Source organism: Hippocampus bargibanti, linkage group LG14, assembly GCF_051943395.1.
Source record: "Hippocampus bargibanti isolate YZ-2025 linkage group LG14, ASM5194339v1, whole genome shotgun sequence".
Classification (NCBI taxonomy): domain Eukaryota; kingdom Metazoa; phylum Chordata; class Actinopteri; order Syngnathiformes; family Syngnathidae; genus Hippocampus; species Hippocampus bargibanti.
In genome coordinates, this window is record NC_142747.1 from 6,138,005 (window position 1) to 6,157,504 (window position 19,500).

The 19,500-nt window shown below is 43.4% G+C and overlaps 2 protein-coding genes across 8 annotated transcripts in view; both read left to right on the plus strand.

Moving 5' to 3' along the window:
* gab2 (GRB2 associated binding protein 2) overlaps nt 1-15,370 on the plus strand; it is a 43,672-nt gene extending 28,302 nt beyond the window's left edge. For 2 of the 7 annotated variants that reach the window (XM_089013438.1, XM_089013439.1), the window contains exons 4-12: nt 2,583-2,808; nt 6,554-7,128; nt 7,338-7,435; nt 7,932-8,211; nt 8,324-8,414; nt 8,499-8,601; nt 8,823-8,945; nt 12,677-12,808; nt 15,099-15,370. In XM_089013438.1, the coding sequence (XP_088869564.1) occupies nt 2,583-2,808; nt 6,554-7,128; nt 7,338-7,435; nt 7,932-8,211; nt 8,324-8,414; nt 8,499-8,601; nt 8,823-8,945; nt 12,677-12,808; nt 15,099-15,164 (1,694 nt within the window). In that variant the 3' untranslated portion in view covers nt 15,165-15,370. Of the gene's footprint in view, nt 1-556; nt 615-2,582; nt 2,809-6,553; nt 7,129-7,337; nt 7,436-7,931; nt 8,212-8,323; nt 8,415-8,498; nt 8,602-8,822; nt 8,946-12,570 lie in introns of all 7 variants that reach the window. The other 5 variants (XM_089013445.1, XM_089013441.1, XM_089013444.1 and 2 more) reach the window with 5 other exon arrangements.
* Nucleotides 15,371-17,166: 1,796 nt separating this feature from the next.
* Nucleotides 17,167-19,500, plus strand: part of maml2 (mastermind like transcriptional coactivator 2) — a 39,846-nt gene continuing 37,512 nt past the window's right edge. Inside the window, exon 1 of the mRNA XM_089014108.1 lies at nt 17,167-18,103. Within this exon, the coding sequence (XP_088870234.1) occupies nt 17,681-18,103 (423 nt within the window). The 5' untranslated portion in view covers nt 17,167-17,680. The remainder of the gene's footprint in view (nt 18,104-19,500) is intronic.

Genomic DNA, 19,500 nt, shown 5'->3' on the forward strand with positions numbered 1-19,500 from the left:
CCGAACTGGCCCTCTTGACCAGGCGCTGCAGTCTTTTCCTGTCCCTGACCAGCTGATAATTCCATAGTGTATGGCTGAAGCGACCACAGAGTCATAGAAAGTCTTTAGAAGTGACCCCTGAACCACAAAAGACCTGTTTCCTGAGTAGGACGAGGCGTTATTGTTTTGTCATTTGTGGTTGTATGACTTACTTTTGTTTCATGTGCATCCATAATTCTCTGAAAATTAGTATATATAGTTTTTTTCAACACATTTTTGAATGCTCACAACACATGAATGCTTGGTGTACTCACTGTCTATTATTGTGACCCCATTGTAAACATCTTTTTCAAAATACATTTTTTAAATGGTGATGGATGGATGGATGGATGGATGGATGGATCGGTTTCAGTAGGTAGGTCGGTAGGTAGATAGATAGTAGGTAAGTAAATAGGTAAATCTGTAAATAGGCAAGTAAATCGATAACCAAGTAAATAAATAGATAAATAACTAAATAAAGAAATAAATGGATTGATACATGGATAAATAAACACACTAACCTGAATGTGCCTTGCAGGTCCTGCATGAGAAATATACTGGAAGTGAAATCTATTTGCGCAACAGTGACTTGTGAGGTTAGTTTGCTTCAGGGAAGGTTTAGATGTTTTTTGTTGTTGTTGTTTTTTTTTTTTTTGCTCATGAACATCTCGGGTTGCATGCAGCACCTTGGGTCGATGGATGGGCCTGCTTTCTCTTCCTCTTCCTCTTCTTCGTCTTCCTCCGCTTTATATTGCCTCCTCTCTATTAACCCCACCCCTATTGGCTCTGATGTTCCAATCTCGCTTGTGACACAGCCTGGAAAAGGCAGTGAGGTTGTTTGTCTATGCTGGATCGAAGCGAGTTTCAGATCATGGGTGCACCTCTCCCTCCATCCCCTCCCAATAAAAAAAGGGGAAAAATCTGAATGATGCGGTGTTGTCACCTCCCTCCAGGCGCATCTTTCTTAGCTATTGATTCGAGCGCATACTGATGCACGCCAAGGTCATGTAAATCCTCAGAGCCTCAATAAAGCGTTACTCACATTTTGTATAGTCGATCACATGTGTGACATGTCGCATACATTTCGGTGACTGACAAGTCGCGCCCAGTGCCGCTGCATCCGTCGCCTGCTTCTCCTTTTAATCGGGAACAATGAATGGAAATGCTAATTGCGCTATGCTAGCATGTTTACTAGTTTGGCAGTCCCCAGCCTTTTCTCCTGATCGACCAGTTTAATGTTGGACAATATTCCCTTTACCATGTTAAGATAATGTAAATCAGACTGAGACCCTTTGAAATAAAAATAAAGATGTACTTAACCGTACATTTATATTTTAGGAACGATAGATCCAGTCAGTGACTCCAAGGTTCCCGATCTGAAAGTGACCTCAAATGTTGTGCTCCATTTGGCTCAAAACATCCAACCAGGAAAGAATCATCGATTGTATTTTGATAATTGGCTTACATCTATCCCCTTACTGTAACATTTGGCAACAAGAAAAATCTGGTGTTGTGGCACGGTGAGGCTCAATCGATTGTTCAGCTGAACCGCAGCTAAAAGACATTGAGGTTCTTTTCCCGCCGATGATACAGTATTCGGTTTGACAACATAGCTCATGTTCCATATGTTGCAAAGAACCACAACAGGTGCAAGCATGGCACATGCCTGGTGAAAACTATTTACTGCAAAAAATGCAATGTAAATCTTTGTTTGAATCATCACAAGAACTGCTTTGCATTATTCCATGGTTATTAGCTAGTTTTCTTTATCTGTAAAGGAACTATGTATTTTTATGTAAACATTTTATGTAAATATTTTGTGTAAATTATGTATGTATTTTATGTAAATATTTTATGTATTTTATTATTTTAATAAAAAGCTGTCATATGGGTAAAAGTCTAGTCTTTAAAGTTGCACTTGACATACAGTAAAGTCTCGTTATATCGATATCGGATATATCGATAGTCCGGGTTATATCGATACTATTTCTATGCACGCACGTAGAAAATTACATGCAAACAGGGTCGGATATATCGATAGTCCCGGTTATATCGATATTTTTTGGGACTCCCTTGAATATCGATATAACGAGACTTTACTGTATGTTCCAAAAAAGGCAACAATATAGGTCTTTCATGCCGATTGTGCCAAATTAGGCACATTATCAAATTTTCTACATTATTGGAAAATAATAAAAAAGGAAGCTACTAGTTTTTTATTATATCCATCAGTGACCATAAAAACTGAACAGATTTTTTTTTTCCAAGTAGAAAATAATTCAGTCAGTGAAGGGTTAACACATTTTATTTGCCATGATTACATTGAAACGATGACGTCACTTCCTTCTGTCCAGGTGTCAATATCCTGGGCATGATGATCACTGACAATGAAAGTGACTAATGCAGAAATGAAATGGTCTCAGCTCATATTTAAGCCAATTTGACTCATTCAAATGCGTCCTTTTCAGTTATGGGGCAAAGATCACGACTGAGCTTTCCATAGCTTTCGGCCATGCAGCCTTTTGTATTCCAATCAATAACCTGTCATCTGTCCTTGTATGCAGATGTCCGCCTGCAACAGATGCCGCGTTCCGTTGGAGCAGATGTCTCCGGCTCGGCGGCCCCCCTGAGTGCCATCGGCGGCGGCAAGTTGTCGGCACCCGTCCATTCCAGCCAGCCCGTGTTGTTCACCTTCGACGTGCCCGTGCGCCACTCGCAACACTCCAACAGCACGCCGCAGGACTACCTCCTCCTGCACCAGTGCATGAGCAGGAAGACGGAGAACACACGGTAAGGGTCACACTTCCTGTTTGCCGGGTCAACATACAGGCTGGCCGCGCTTCCTCCACTGTCGGAGACACAAGATGACACCACCCCTCCCCTCCATTTTGCACATTCACACAAATCTTTTTATTCATTCAATAAAATAAAGATGTGGGGGACCAGTCCGGACAGCTCTAACACTGCGTTAGCACCAGCATCACTGCTAATTTTGTTCATTCCAAGTTTATATAGATAAATTATGTTTAATGTTTTATAAAATAAATTCTAAATGTTTATTTAAAGTTGTATTTGTTGCAAATCCAGCTAGCACTGTTCGTCCACTGTGGTTGGCCAGCCTGGACCACTCGCACTTTGCGTTCGCATTAGTATTGACGACATTGCACGACTTTTAATGTTTCATGAAATGTACACGTCTGCCACTTTTTTGGTAAACAGTGGGCTACATGGTTTTCCACTTACATTAGCACTAGCCTAAATGCGATTGTTCTTAGTTTCAAGTTTATTTTCAAGACATGATGTCATAAGGTTTTATTAAATTAAGTGTTTGTTTATTTATTTAAAATCATAATTGATGCTTAATTATACACCTACTACTATTAAAAGTTTTGGGCGAGCTTGCGTCATTGTTTTAGCGCTAGCTAGAGCAATGCTAACTGCTCCCGCCATAACCTTTTTTGGATTTATATTAAGCGATGCTCATTTCACATTGACACAATTGCACTTCACGACCGAAGCAGGAAAAAAAACGACTGTTCGTTAATGCACTTTAACTCGGCACAAATTCACATTTTCGTCCCATCTACATCATCAACATGCGCGTCAGGTTCTGGGACCTCTCAGTGTTTGTTAACAACAACAAGCTGCTGAGCGGCGCATGATCAATGAGAGCTAGGCTGCAATTCATCACTTTGCAATAGGTTTGTGTCCCCCTCCTTTCCCTCCCCTTCTCTCCACTATCCCCCCTTCGCTGCCGCCAAAGCCACAACAGCCCTCACCTCCCCACTTCACCACGCGTTGATGCAGAAATCTGCTGAGTTGGGTCGAACATAAAAGCTAGGCATCCATTTCATCAGCTTTGCACACAAAAGAAACCTTCTCTCAATGAGTCATTTTTCCTACACACCCCCTCCTCTCTGTATGATGTCCATGCTATCAAAGTACCCCACCCCATCTTCATCTACGTCAGACTTTACAGCGTCACAATGATATTAACTCATTCACTGCCATTCACAAATTTATTCGGGAATTAAAAATATGACGTAGAGCGCCATTCCCGAATTTGTTCAGGTTTTGTTTTTTCTTGTTTGGGTGCTGACAAAGCGCTGGCCATGGCCTCTGGCACTGTTTTTTCCCTCCTACAAGGGGCAGGCAGCATTTCCCTTTTTTCCATGTTTGTGCTTTGTTCCAGTTTCAGCTATTGCTAAAGCGGTATATAAACCAATATGTATGTATTGGATTGGATTGGATTGTATTGGATTTGCCTTTATTAGTCTCGCAGTGGAGAAATTGCATTGTGTTTTTGACAACCGCCCTCGTTCCAAGCTCATATAACTCCAGACCCATATAATTTAGTAATGAACTATTTTTTTCTGATGAAGGAGAAGAGTAAGGTTTCTTGCGCTGCTTTCAATCTTTATGTAGTCCTAAAACTCAATATTCTGGAGGTCCTGAAATTCGAGTGACAATGACCAAAACCCTGACACTGGAGTGGACATATTTTTGCACGTCTGGCAGTGAATGAGTTAATTGTCTTACAATGAAAGGACTAGCGACTAGACTAGCGTAAAAATCGTGATGTTGTGATGGAAGGTGACCCCCGCCCAGGCAAAATTATCCACCTATCAAACTAAGGTCAAACAAACCCCCATTCAAGGTCATTAAAAATCTTTCAAAGCATCTCAATAACAAGCTCACAAAAGCAGGCACGAGTCAGCACTATTGTCATGCTGGTTGTGGTTTTTCTGGCTATTCTGTGCCTCCCTCTGCTGGCCGTTAAGGTAACGACAAGACTTTAAACCTGTGGAAGTTTTCAGACTTCCCTTGGAATTTAATTTTATTTATTTATTATTAATCTATTTGAACAATGAAATTGTATTTGTGAACTTTTACAAAAATAAACATGTACAGTTTTGTAGTATAAGTAATTTTATTTTCAATGCGTTTTTACGATTTGCATGATAAATTACAACATGAAAAATATTCACCTTGAACCCCTAATATTTGAGCAGCCAAAGTACAAATTCACATCCAGGATGCTAAAATTACATCAGGCGTACTTTTTTTTTGAAAAAAAATCAAAGAGGATGTAGTGTCAAATACCGTAAATTCTCTTTATATCGATATTCTCGGAAGTCAGGAAAAATGTCGATATAACCGTACTGTCGATATATCTGTCTTGCGCCGAACTGCATGAAAGGGGGGGGGGGTTACGTAGATGGGGGATCTTTGATATGGCATGTAATTTTATCATTGGCTTCATGGATTGCATATCTAGCATGCTTTTTGTACAGTAGTGAAGTGAAAAATAAACGTGTGCATCAAATAAAAACGTCTTTACACTTTTTTAATGAGTATTTCCTTTCAAAAATGCAACAATGCAAAATCCTCACGTTGTTCTATTCACACGAAACCACGAACGCCCGGCAAATCCAATCCAATGTACAACAATGTGAAAAACAGTGATTGTTGCAAGCGATAAAGATATCAGAATGCAACATAATTAAATACATGGATGGAAAACAAAAACTACAACGATTACATGACTTACGTTGAAGTATCCTGCTGCACGTCAAACTCTTTTGCGATGAAGGATTTGCTTGATGGATTGTCCTCCACATTGCCTTGTATGTTGTTCAGATATCACGATTCTTACGTTTCCAGATGGTTTAAATTGGTGTTGAACAACAGTAATGTATATAAGCTCTGCTACGCCGTTTTTTTATTGTGCTCGCGTCAACAGGATAAACACGGAAGCTGGTCATGTGACAACGGGGTTCGAGAGTGTCTAAATAGAATGGCTGAGCTGTGGTGTAACAGCAGCTCCTGTTTGTGATAACTGCTATGTTTTGTTATTAAAAAGACCGACCCCCTATAGCAGCGACTGTGCACATCATTTCCCATGCTGAGGGGCATTACAGTATGTTTCAGTAATGAAAGACGTGAGCTATGCTATGATTTTTTTTAATTGTGACAAACACGGAAGCCGGTTACGTGACTGGGGGATCTTTAATACAGTATGGCATGTACAGTCATTTTCAACTTGGTCACGTAACCAAGTCACATGACCAAGTCGACCAACGCCGCGGCCGATACAGATTTCGATAATGGTGGTACTGTGTAGAAACCCCAAAACAAATATCGATTCATCTTAAGTATCTTTTGTATAGATATAAACAGCGAAATGGCCGGCGGGAGATGACAAAGAGCACCATAGTAACCGGATTATCGTAATGACCACGAATCGTACTAAACGGAACTAATTATACATAAAAAGACTAGAAATGTGCACGGGAAATGAAAATAGTGTCGTAATAAGCAGTATTATCAATATAAACGATATCGATATAACGAGACTTTACTGTATACCTGCCACTATTTTAGCGAAAACGCAATGTTTTTTTTCTTCAACTGACTTTCGCTTAGCGATGTTTGAGAACATGAAAGGCGTTTGGGCCTTCAACTCAAACTTTTGACTGTACCTTCAACAATTAGTCTGTTTCCTTGAGATCTAACGATGGTGTTGTTGTGGCAGGAGCGCCAGCTTCTCGCAGGCCACGAGAAGCAACGTCTTCCTGGGCAGCGACTCGGCTGTCCAGAAACTATCGCATGGCTTCTCGCACTGCCTAAACGGAATGGGCGCTCAGCTGCATGGCTTCTACAGCCTCCCCAAACCCGGCAAGCTGCAGCACCCGCCTGCCGCGCCCGCCGACTCCCCTCAGGAGGCCGGCTATGTTCTGCCCCGGAGCTACGAGGCCCACGGCGGCCCGTCTGAGCCAGACCTGGAGAACGAGGAAGTGTACTCCTTCCAGACGCCCTGCAACGCTCTCGCCGCCAACGAACGGCCCACCGACAACTACGACCTCCCAACGCCGCCCGGTTCCTTCTACCAAATACCGCGGACGTTTGATAAGAACCACAACGCCCTGACACCGTCCAGCTCCGAGTCGTCCTGTGCGCCCCCGCCCAGGCCGCCCAAACCCGGTTCGGATGGCCAGTGGGGGAGTCCGCACTCACTTGGGAGCCAGAATGGTGACTCGTCAGCCGCCATGTCGGTTATCCCCAGAAGGAATACACTACCTGCCGTGGAGAACATTCGACTGCACAGAGGTACGTAGCGCAGTGCTTCCCGTACTTGGTGATTGACTGAAGTTGGATTTCAGAGAATCCATTTGGGCTTTACAGCCATCTTGTGGCATTTTAGGGAGTTTTGGAAAAAAAAACAAAAGACGTAGCTTGGTGTAGCTATCAGAGACGAAAAAAAGCAAATTGTGGATGGATTTTTACGTTACTTTTTTTTTTTGTTTTGTTTTTGATAGGATCTTCCTTTGAAACGAGCAGCCATCAGCGTCCTATCCATTTCAACAGCTCAGGCCAGTCTGTGGAGTCTGTCAACGACGGCTATAGCTCATACCTGGTAAGTCAGCAAAATAAACAAACATTTTCCCACCCACAATTTTTTTTCACTGCATCAATTAAATTGCCATTGTGCCACACCTGTTAATGTCTGGCTACGCAGGGGAAGTACTGTATAAGATTGACAGAGTGCTATTCTTTGAGACTCTTCAGCTCCTCTCACCTTATCAGTATGGCACTAATGAGTCACTCTTTGTGGAGGATAAATTATACAGATTGCTTTTTGTCTTTTCAATTCAATCCGTTGGTAAAAGGGTTGTTGCACCACAATCTGGATGCTGTTTATTAGCATTAGCATCAAGTTAAAGTAAGCTTTGTTTTTTTAAAATACAAAATGTATCGGTCTCTATGTTCAAAATTGAGTTTGACAATAGACGTCAACCGGGTGTGTCAAGAAACAACTCAACGCTTTTAAAAAAAACAATCATGGCAATGATGTTCATCATACTCACTCAAGCTGTAACCCTCCTCCCCCACCACACACACACACACCCCAGAGGACCAGAACCCCCCTGACACGCTCGGACAGTGGAAACTCGGACGACAACTACGTGCCCATGAATCCCGGTTCGTCGCCGCTGAGCGCCGCCCAGACCGACAGTCCCAAGAACGTGTACATCCCCATGAGCCCGGGGCCGCACCACTTTGACTTCCCGGGTTTCTCTGCCACGCTGCCCACCCGCAAGGGCAGCAACGCTTCGCTGTGCCACCGGCCCGGTCGCCTCAGCGACGTCACACCGCCGCCCATCAATCGCAACCTCAAGCCCAACAGAAAGTGTGAGTGGCGGCAACTGCCCCAGCACCAATTTCGTCCAGAGTATTTTTTGTGCTCTCCATCTTGGAATTAGACTCTGAAATGGTGCTGACGGTCAGTTTATGTCTTCCACAGCCAAGCCGACACCTTTGGATCTCAAGAACAATGGCTTAATTGATGAGCTGCCGTTTAAGAGCCCGGTCACCATGTCCTGGACACGGCCCATGTGAGTCTCACCGAAGGTGTCTTTCATGCACGCATACATGTATGTTAGGAAATTATGTCTAAATATCTACTGCAACCATCACAGGCCCGCCATGAACTCCGTGTCGTCGCAGCGTTGTCGACCTACCTCCACACAAAGCATCACCAGCACAGACTCTGCAGACAGCGAGGAGAACTACGTGGCTATGGTAAGGAGGCTCTTACCATAGCCACGTAGTAGTAAGAAGGGTCACATAACTCCACCGTGACATGAAACTCTTGTTGGAACTCGCTTTTCGACTGAGATATGACCGAATAATTGCTTCCACCAACAACTACAGTACAATGATGTCATATAATCCAGCGGAGACATAACTGGACTTTTGACGACCTGACTGACCTTTGTTTACGCTTGTCCTGCCCTCGATAGCAAAACCCAGCGTCTACCTCGCCAGCCGTGAGCAGCACCAGCAGTCCAGCCCTTCGCAAGAGCGGCAACGTGGACTACCTGGCGCTGGACTTCCAGCCTGGCTCGCCTTGTTCACACAGGAAGGTAAAATTGCTAACTTTGCGAACCGCACATACACGCGCACACACACACACACATATATATATATATATATATATATATATATATATATATATATATATATATATATATATATATATATATATATATATATATATATATATACAGTAAAGTCTCGCTATATCGATATTCCTTTCATCACTTTGCTGCTGTGAAATGTAAATTTCTCCACTGTGAGACTAATAAAGGCATATCCAATCCAATCCAATTCTCGGGAGTCGGAAAAAATATCGATATAACCGGACTATCGATATATCCGATCCTGCGGCTTGTAAATTTTCTCCTTGCGTTCATAGAAATAGTATCGTAATAAGCAGTACTATCGATATAACGAGTCTTTACTCTATATATATATATATATATATATATATATATATATATATATATATATATATATATATATATATATATATATATATAGTGTGTTTTTAATATTTTCTCTGTATATATTTTCCCTATATATATTTTGTAGTATATAAAAAAAAAAAAAAAAATCCTCGTCTCACCCACCATGGGTGGTGTCTGTCCCCATTTCAGCTCGGGTCCTCTACCAGAGGCCAGGAAGCTTGAGGGTTCTGCGCAGTATCCGTGCTGTTCCCAGCACTGCGCTTTTCTGGACCGAGATATCCGATGTTGTTCCCGGGATCTGTTGCAACCACTCGTCGAGTTTGGGGGTCACTGCCCCAAGTGCTCCGACCACCACAGGCACGACTGTCACCTTTACCTTCCAGGCTCTTTCCAGCTCCTCTCTGAGCCCTTGGTATTTCTCGATTTTCTCATGTTCCTTCTTTCTGATGTTCCCATCACTCGGGACCGCTACATCCACGACAACGGCTTTCCTTTCCCCTTTATCTATGACCACGATATCTGGTTGGTTGGCCATTACCATCTTGTCAGTCTGTATCTGGAAGTCCCACAGGATTTTTGCTCGGTCATTCTCCACCACCTTGGGAGGTGTTTCCCATTTTGACCTTGGGGTTTCCAGTCCATACTCCGCACAGATGTTTCGGTAGACTATGCCAGCCACCTGGTTATGGCGCTCCATGTAGGCTTTCCCTGCCAGCATCTTACACCCTGCAGTTACGTGTTGGATTGTCTCAGTGTGTCTTTGCACAACCTACACCTTGGGTCTTGTCTGGTGTGGTATATCCCTGCCTCTATGGCTCTGGTGTTCAGGGCCTGCTCTTGGGCAGCCAGGATGAGTGCCTCTGTGTTGTCCTTTAGGCCAGCCCTCTCTAGCCACTGATAGGACTTCTTGAGATCAGCCACTTCTGCTATGGTTCGGTGGTACATCCCGTGTAGGGGCTTTTCCTCCCATGATTGTCCCTCTTCCAGCACCTCATCCTCTGTTCCCCATTGACTGAGACATTCTCTGAGTACATCATCCGTTGGAGCCTTCTCTTTGATGTATTCATGGAGCTTGGATGTTTCATCCTGGACAGTGGCTCTCACACTCACTAGTCCCCGGCCTCCTTCCTTACGGCTTGTGTACAGTCTCAGGGTGCTGGACTTGGGATGGAACCCTCCGTGCATGGTGAGGAGTTTTCGGGTCTTAACATCCGTGGTCTGAATCTCTTCCTTTGGCCACCTTATTATTCCTGCAGGGTATCTGATCACTGGCAGGGCATAGCTGTTTATTGCCCGGGTCTTGTTCTTGCCATTGAGCTGGCTTCTGAGGACTTGCCTCACCCGCTGGAGGTATTTGGTCGTAGCCGCTTTCCTTGTTGCTAATTCGAGGTTGCCATTGGCCTGTGGTATACCGAGGTACTTGTAGCTGTTTTCAATGTCTGCTATTGTTCCTTCAGGGAGTGAGACCCCTTCAGTGTGAACTACCTTGCCCCTCTTAGTCACCATCCGACTACATTTCTCCAGCCCGAATGACATTCCGATATCACTGCTGTAGATCCTGGTTGTGTGGATCAGGGAGTCTATGTCCCTTTCGCTCTTAGCATACAGCTTGATGTCATCCATGTAGAGGAGGTGACTGATCGTAGCTCCATTTCTGAGGCGGTATCCATAGCCTGTCTTGGCGATTATCTGGCTGAGGGGGTTCAGTCCTATGCAGAACAGCAGTGGGGAGAGTGCATCACCTTGGTATATGCCACATTTGATGGACACTTGCGTTAGTGGCTTGCCATTGGCTTCAAGTGTGGTTTTCCACTTCCTCATCGAGTTTGCAACGAAGGCTCTCAGGGTCCTGTTGACCTTATACAACTCCAAGCATTCATTGATCCATGTGTGTGGCATCGAGTCATATGCTTTCTTGTAATCAATCCAGGCTGTGCACAGGTTGGTATGTCGGGACCTGCAGTCTTGAGCGACTGTTCTGTCAACCAGCAGCTGATGTTTGGCACCTCTAGTATCTCTACTAATGCCTTTCTGTGCTTTGCTCATGTATTGATCCATGTGTCCACTTATCTTAGCCGCAATGATGCCTGACATGAGCTTCCATGTTGTGGAGAGACAGGTTATTGGCCGATAGTTGGAAGGAACTGCACCCTTTGAGGAATCCTTCATGATCAGGATTGTTCGCCCTTCGGTTAGCCATCCTGGGTGAGTCCCATCCATCAGCAGCTGGTTCATTTGTGCTGCTAGGCGCTCGTGGAGAGCTGTGAGTTTCTTTAGCCAGTAGGTGTGGACCATATCCGGGCCTGGTGCCGTCCAGTTTTTCATACCTGAGACTCTTCCTTGTATATCTGCCGCTGTGATGGTAACTGGGTTCTGTTCAGGGAGGTTGCTGTGCTCCTCTTTCAGAGTCACCAGCCATTGTGCACTGCTGTTATGTGCGACCTCCTTCTCCCATATGCCTTTCCAGTATCTTTCAGTTTCCAGCCTTGGAGGGTCTGCTCTGCTGTTAGAACCCTGCCACTGAGCGTACACTTTCGCAGGTTGTGTTGCGAACAGCCTGTTTATTCTTCTGGCCTCATTTTCTTTCGTGTACCTCTTTAGGCGACTGGCCAAGGCCTGGAGCCTTTGTTTGGCAGTTTCGAGTGCTTCAGGTATGGTTATCTGCATGTACCTCTTGGGTATTGGCCTTTTATTCATATATATATATATATATATATATATATATATATATATATATATATATATATATATATATATATATATATATATATATATATATATTAGTGTGTTTTTAATATTTTCTCTGTATATATTTTCTATATATATATTTTGTAGTATAGGTTTATGTATTCATTTGTTTTAAATATTACAGCTAACATCCGACTTACAACCGGTCGTAAGTCAAAATGGTCGTAAGTCGAAATCCATTCAAAATGTTGAATACAGACTCCGTGCTGAATGAACGACCTGATTCGGGCGGGCGTGGGTCGTCCTCTCCTTACCCCGCTCTCTGCGCCGACGCGTGGCCCGATCCCGCAGCAGTCTGCGGCACTGATGAAATTGTCATACGCGTTGCCAGGCTGCTAGGGCGTAGAATACAAATGAAAAAAAATAGGGTCTGGCAGTCGTGGTCCTAAGTAAAGGTGGTCGTAAGTCAATGGTATCTGTATATATGTTTTTAATATTTGGATTTATATATTTTGTATTTATTTATTTACTACTTATATATTTATTTGTTTAGTTTTTTTCATTGTGGGCAGATTAATCAGGCATAACAAAAATCTGCCAAATATCCAAATTCCACATCATGGCCGCCTCATCACGCCTGCGTTGTGATCACTCGGCAGCCATCGACGTCATCGGTGACGTCTGACGAGAAGGTGGACTACGTTCTGGTGGACAAGGAGAAGACGCAGGCGCTGCAGAACACCATGCAAGAGTGGACCGACGTGCGGCAGTCTACTGAACCCGCCAAGGCGGTTAAGTCTTGACACTGAATATATGTGATGTGTCCTTTACTGGGAAAGGAGTGGGGGTTTTGGGGGTGTTGCTGTTTGGACCACCAAAAAGCCATAACTTAAGACTATCGATGCCTGTTCTCTGCCATATATTTTTTTTAACCTTTATATGGACCAAATATCACCCCCACCCTCTCCCACAGGCCCATCCCCTCTAATTGTCCTTTTGTAATCAACTGAGAACTAACATAAGAATTTTTTGGGGCATATTTAGCAAATAGCAACTCAAGCCATTCCGATAAGCACGTTAACACACAGACTTTCCACCCTCTTTATGAAACTAGCCCGCGTTGATTTTGTGCGAATGAGCCACTGCTCACACCGCCACCCTGAACGCAGCGGGTGTTTATGACATGATGGTGATTGAGCGTAGTTTGAAAGCAGAATATCTTGCCACAGCGCAGCAGCCAAGTCGTGGGTGGGAAAAAAATTAGGGGAGGGAGGTATGTGAAGGAGAGTTTATATGTCACAATCAGGCAAAATTCGGAACGGCTGAGCGAGCTTAAAAACTCGGTAGTTGAAAACTTTTTCTATACACAAACACACAAAAAAAACAATGTGCTTTATTTTATTTGGCAAAATGGAGCCGACACATGAGCTGAACCTTTTGAAATAAAAGTACTAAGCAGTCTAGGTTTTGCTCAAAGCCAAAATAGTACAAATCTTTCATAGGTTCCATGATTTTATGAATCTTCTCAGTTTTTATTTGAAGCCAAAGCCGATTGAGTCGAGGCGAGTTGAATACCGCCTCCACAATGCACTGACCTTACCAAGATGGCCGCTTCCTCGCCGTACTAGCCATGTAGCCATGCCTTCAAACGCATGAAAAGGTGCAATTACGGAAAGAAAATGCCGCTCTTCAAGTCAGAGCGTCCATGGGTTGAATTGCCTTTCTCCCACATGATTGATTTGCCTTCCATTAGTCTTTTTGTCCGAGATTTTGATCCTCACAAAAGCCACTTTGCTAGCTTAATTGCCTCCTCATGATTTTTCTACCATTTTTTTTACTGCTTTTTCTATACATTTAAAAAAAAAACATGTCCGCTACTCTCATGCAACCTTGCATGCAACTGAGAAAAAGACCAGAAAAAAATCATGCAATGAGATTAAAGTCGTAATTTTATGAAAATTAATTCACAACCATTTTTTTCATGTTTTTAACCATTTTATGCAGTAATATGGATTACCTGTGACATAATAACATAAGACATCCACTGTAGTGACCGCTGTCCCTGAAAGGGCTCCTGTTGGCCTTGTAAAGGTTTTTGTATTCTAACGCGCGATTGTCAAAGTCTGCCCACAAATCTGAGCCAACCATTCTTCTCATTCACATGGGAAAGTGCAGTTTTTTTCCTCATAAAATGTCATTAACTTTCTCATCCATAATAGTTTTTTATATAAAACTATATACTTTTAATGTTACAAATGGCTTTGTAAGTAAGTCACTTTTTAAATAAAGGACTTCTCTTAATATTATGACTTTAATCTAGAAAATAAATATAGGTTTTAACAGACTGTCATACTAAAATCACATTTATCTTACTTTCAAATTTGCTGCTTGGAAAATATGAAAAAATAATGTAACTTTTTGCCAATTATTTACTGTTGTGTTTTTTTAAAGGCATGATCTTGAAATTGTACGACTGTTTTTCCCCAAAATATTTTTTGTGGTGTTGAAACAAAATAAACTAAACCAATGTGTGTTTTATCCCCCCCCCCCCCCCCCCCCCCCCAAACAAAACTTTATTCACACAAGATTATGACTTTAATCTCATAATGTTTCGGCTTGGTCTAAATACTTCATTCTTAATATTCCGATCAGGGAGGGAGGCAAAATTTTCTTAAAAATGTGCATTTATATTCCATGATTGTTTGATTTTTATTTATTTTTTTCTGGAAAAAATGTGGATTTGGGCAGTTTGCATGTGCAGAGCGAGCAAAATTGGAAAAAAAAATCAGACTGATGGAAACCGAAATGGAAGCCGCTCATGATGTAATGTATAATCCATCAAATGGGCCGTGCGTTCGTTTGTGTGATTGTTGTTTAATTAGACTGTGATCGTGCTAGTGTGTGACATGATGGCGAGGGGGTGTGGGGAGGCGAACTGTACTTGTAGACGTGGTGATGTTTGTTCTTTTTGTTTCCTTTTTAACCACTGGTATTGCTACTACTGTAAGCGTTGGCGGGCCGCTCATGTTTGTTTGTGTGTGTACGTGTCTTAATTTATTAATTTATTGTGTCTTTCTGCAGTCGCCAGCCGCATTATTAGGTACACCTGGTGCCCCCACATCAAATCACAATCACGTTGTTTCATGAATATTCGTGGACATGATGACATCCTGGGTTTCACGGTGAGGTTGTGCAGGTGTGCTTAATGAAATGTCCGGCCAGTGGTCCTGTCCCGATCGTGTGAAGCAATATAAGAAGAAGAAGAAGAAGCCAGTGCGGTGCAGCTAATGGAAACTTTGTTATTATGATGTATTATGGTCAATTGTGGATGCAGAATAAATTGATGAGTCAGGGTTGTCTTGCAAGTCTTCATTTTCCCCCAATACTAAGTCACTGATGCACAACGTACTGTACATCCTTTCAAGATACTGAAAAGAACATATGTGACTGTTAGAGTGACACACGTGAAAAGAAGTGGTGTCCCTTTGTCAATTAATTGAAAGGGAGAGACATTCCACTTGGATCAATGATGCATTTTTTTCAACCCGAATTGGCTAACAACTAATTTTGTGTATTGTTGCACCCCGTACAACACATCCTTCCATGGATTATATGCAATGTATACAAAATACTGTAAAACTGAGTCTTTGATCTGTCATTGTACCTGACAACTATATATATATATATATATATATATATATATATATATATATATATATATATATATATAGCTATGATAGGTCCCTACTCTCATCTTGGGGGGCCAGAGGACCCCTCCCTGTGGCCCCACTGATTGTTCCTACATTCCTGACTAACGACTGGCCTATTACCCCCACTCCCACCGGTATCACCTCATCAGCATAACGACCCTCATCAGCATTACGAAAGTTGCCTAACCTGTTTTGCCTAAGCAGGCTATTGTATGAACGATCCAAATTGAACCTCACCCCACCAGACCGGTTTAATGAAGGATTTTGTTGTTTTATAAGAATCGCTTCTTTCAAACCATCTATGTTCTTTCGCTAAGATTTTAACCTCATTGTCATCAAATGAATGGTTGCTAGCTTTTAGGTGCAAATGTACTGCCGATTGAGGTCCACTTATATTATCCCTGCGATGTTGATAAAGTCTTTTTTTGAGAATTTGTTGAGTCTCCCCAATGTACTGCTCTTTACAATTTTCATTCTTACAATGTATGGAATAAACTACATTACTTTGTTTTTCATTTGGTAGCCTATCTTTTGGATGCACTAATTTTTGCCTTAACGTGTTTATCGGTTTGAAATAAGTAGGAATTTTATGTTGCCAAAGGACTCTTTGTAATTTTTCAGAAACTCCAGAGACTCCTTTTTCAGGAGTCAAAACATATCAGGAGAGCACTCACTAACTGTGGGTACCCTCAGTGGTCATTCAATAAATGTCAGAAAGAAAGAATAGGGAATGAAACCAATAATTGTCAAGATACAAAAAGGAGAGGAGTAGCAGTACCGTACATTGCAGGAGTTTCTGAAAAAAAAAAAATATATATATATATATATATATATATATATATATATATATATATATATATATATATATAGGGCGGCCCGGTAGTCGAGTGGTTAGCACACCGGCTTCACAGTGCAGAGGTCGCCGGTTCGCGTCCCGGTCCGGCCTCCCTGTGTGGAGGTTTCCTCCCACACTCCAAAAACATGCATGGCAGGCAGATTGACCACTCCAAATTGTCCCTAGGTGTGAGTGTGAGAGTGACTGTTGTATGTCTTTGTGTGCCCTGCGATTGGCTGGCAACCAATTCAGGGTGTCCCCCACCTCGTGCCCGAAGACAGCTGAGATAGGCTCCAGCAACCCCCGCGACCCTAATAAGGAATAAGCGGTACGGAAAATGAGATGAGAGACATATATATACACACACACACACACCTGTGTGAAGTTCACAATCCCCTCGATCCCGTGTAGGTTTTCTCTGGGTACTCCGGTTTCCCACATTCCAAAAACAGGTTGATGGTACACCCTAAAAAAAATGTCCCACCCAATGCCTGAAGTTGGCTGGGATAGGATCGGAAAATCGATGAATTAATGGATTAATTGATGAGTTTCAAGCCTTTTCTCCACCGCCTCCCGTTTTGGAGGGAATCTGTCCACTAGATGACGCAAGAGCGTTTCTAGTGTAGAGCGCGCGCCACATCACAGCAGGAATCCCGTTCGCACAATGAGACTCTGTTGCCTCATGCACGCGCACGTACGGACGGAGACGGCTGCTGTCAATGGACTGTTTGAGAAGCAGCTCAATCCAAGGATACGCCGCGCGAGGAACGAACAAGACAGTCAGAGTGGATTCTTTGTAGTTTTCGATAACTGTTTCACTCGGCACTAAAGACGATTTTTCGGTGACCCAGTGAGGAGCATGTGACCGTGGCTGTTAATGGAAAAGGGGTCAATGACGATTTGATTGAATTCTAGAGTGGATTAATGTATTTTAATTAGACGTTCTCCCCCTAAGAGGAAGCCAATTCATCGTGTGACCTTTTCAGTGTGTCTTGATCGCACTTTGGAGCACTTGTGTCCCATTTTGGCAGGATTTTTTTTACCCTCCACATGGGATCTTAGCAGAGGAGTCTCCTTCCAAGCCAACCCCAACGAGTCCGACCTCCCCTCGCCCCCGGATGGGAGAGGCGACCCCGGCTCAGTCCGCCGCCGCCGCTGGCGCCTTTACCCCGATGTTGGCGACTGGAATGGGCTCTATGTCCGCCGCCGCTCACGGTGGTCCCTCGTCGGGCGTCCGCGGCTCGACGGTCCCGCAGCTGCACAGCGCCATCGTGGAGCGGCTCCGCGCCCGTATCGAGCTGTGCCGGCGGCACCACTCCACCTGCGAGGAGCGCTACCGCCGCGGCCGGGCCGAGAGCTCTGACCGCGAGCACGAGAGCACGCTGCAGCTGCTCAACGTGGTGCAGCAGGGGCCCGGAACCCGTAAGGGCAAAGGCGGCCGCGGGGCTGGCGGACAGCCGCCGCCGGACTACGGCGCCAGAGGGTCCAACGGGGAGCTGAGGGGCGGCGAGGGGGGCCACAAAATGTCCACGCGCATAGCGGTGAGTCCAACGAACGAAGTTAAACTGTCTTGAGTAACGGCGAAGAGAAACAAACAGACCCCTTCCGAAATGTCATTTGCTCGTGATCAATGACGTTCCGTTCCACCCCATCCCAGCCCCACGCTGATATAAAAGGTACTGTTTAGAAACACATTCGTCGTGATTATATCGTATTTTAGAGTCACTTTAAAAATACTACCAGCACACTTAAATAGACAACATATTGAGAGATAAAGATAACAAAAATAATTTACAAAACATTTTTACAGAGTACGATCCTTCTGTGTTGAAAGTCAACATTAGTTTTCCGTCTTCAAAAGGTTTGCTCATATCACAATATACCCAAATATTAACACAATATCATAAACTCTACAAAGTAGGGGGATTGACATTCAATGTTCAACAAAATTTTGAGCTGAGCTGAATTTACTTCCTGCTTGCTGTTTTCAAACGTAAACCGCATTGAAATAGTGTTCGGCCATCTAGTGGCTGACAATGGAAGCACACCAAAATTCGACAGGGATGTTGAAACAGTCATTTACAACAATAAATAAGTAAACATTTTAAAAATCTGTGGAATTATGTGACCGCAAGACCACGAGAGGTTGCGCTTTACTCTACATCCTGTCCAAGCGTGTTGAACGTGTTGTTGCGCTTTGAGGAACAAGACGGCAGGCACCCCGACATCCCGCCTTGTTTTTGTTTCAACAAGGTCAGGCAGGCTTTGTCATTATCTTGTTATGTGTGTGTGTGTGTGTGTGTGTGTGTGTGTGTGTGTGTGTGCGTGTGTGTGTGTGCGTGTTCACATGCGCGCAAGAAAATTGCTGAGCGCGGCAAAAGACGTGCAAGCAGCCTGGAAATCAGCCGCCGGGGTGCCTGTGTTGAAGTTAAGATGTTTTTTTGTCGTGGTGATGGAAGCAAAGCAGCAACGACGGCCTGCGTTGCATCATTGCTGCTTTGTCACGATTTCGTTGCCGATAATTACGGAAGCGCACTTTATTCTGCACCTGTATTTTTTTCTCGATTCGCATTCTCAATTCACATTCTAATTATTTCCGCATCCTTAGTGTTTGCCAATTTTCACTCGTAAATCACGTTTTTCACTTGCCTCCTCCTTCCACATTTCAAACAAGTACAGTTTGATGCCATTTGTATTATTGACGACATCAGCTTGTGCAATACTACACAACAGTCCCAACTTCTGTTACATGTAACATATTCTGCTTTGCACCAATCATTACCAAATGAAATGTGGTGAGTATAGTTTTACTTTATTTGAATGCTGCTGTGCCGATGACCATTTTGTGTTTGGGAGCCTTTTACTCATCATATTCATCGTTATTAAAGGACAACCGACGACTCCGGTCAAGTTGTGCCCATAATTTGTGTACTGAGCG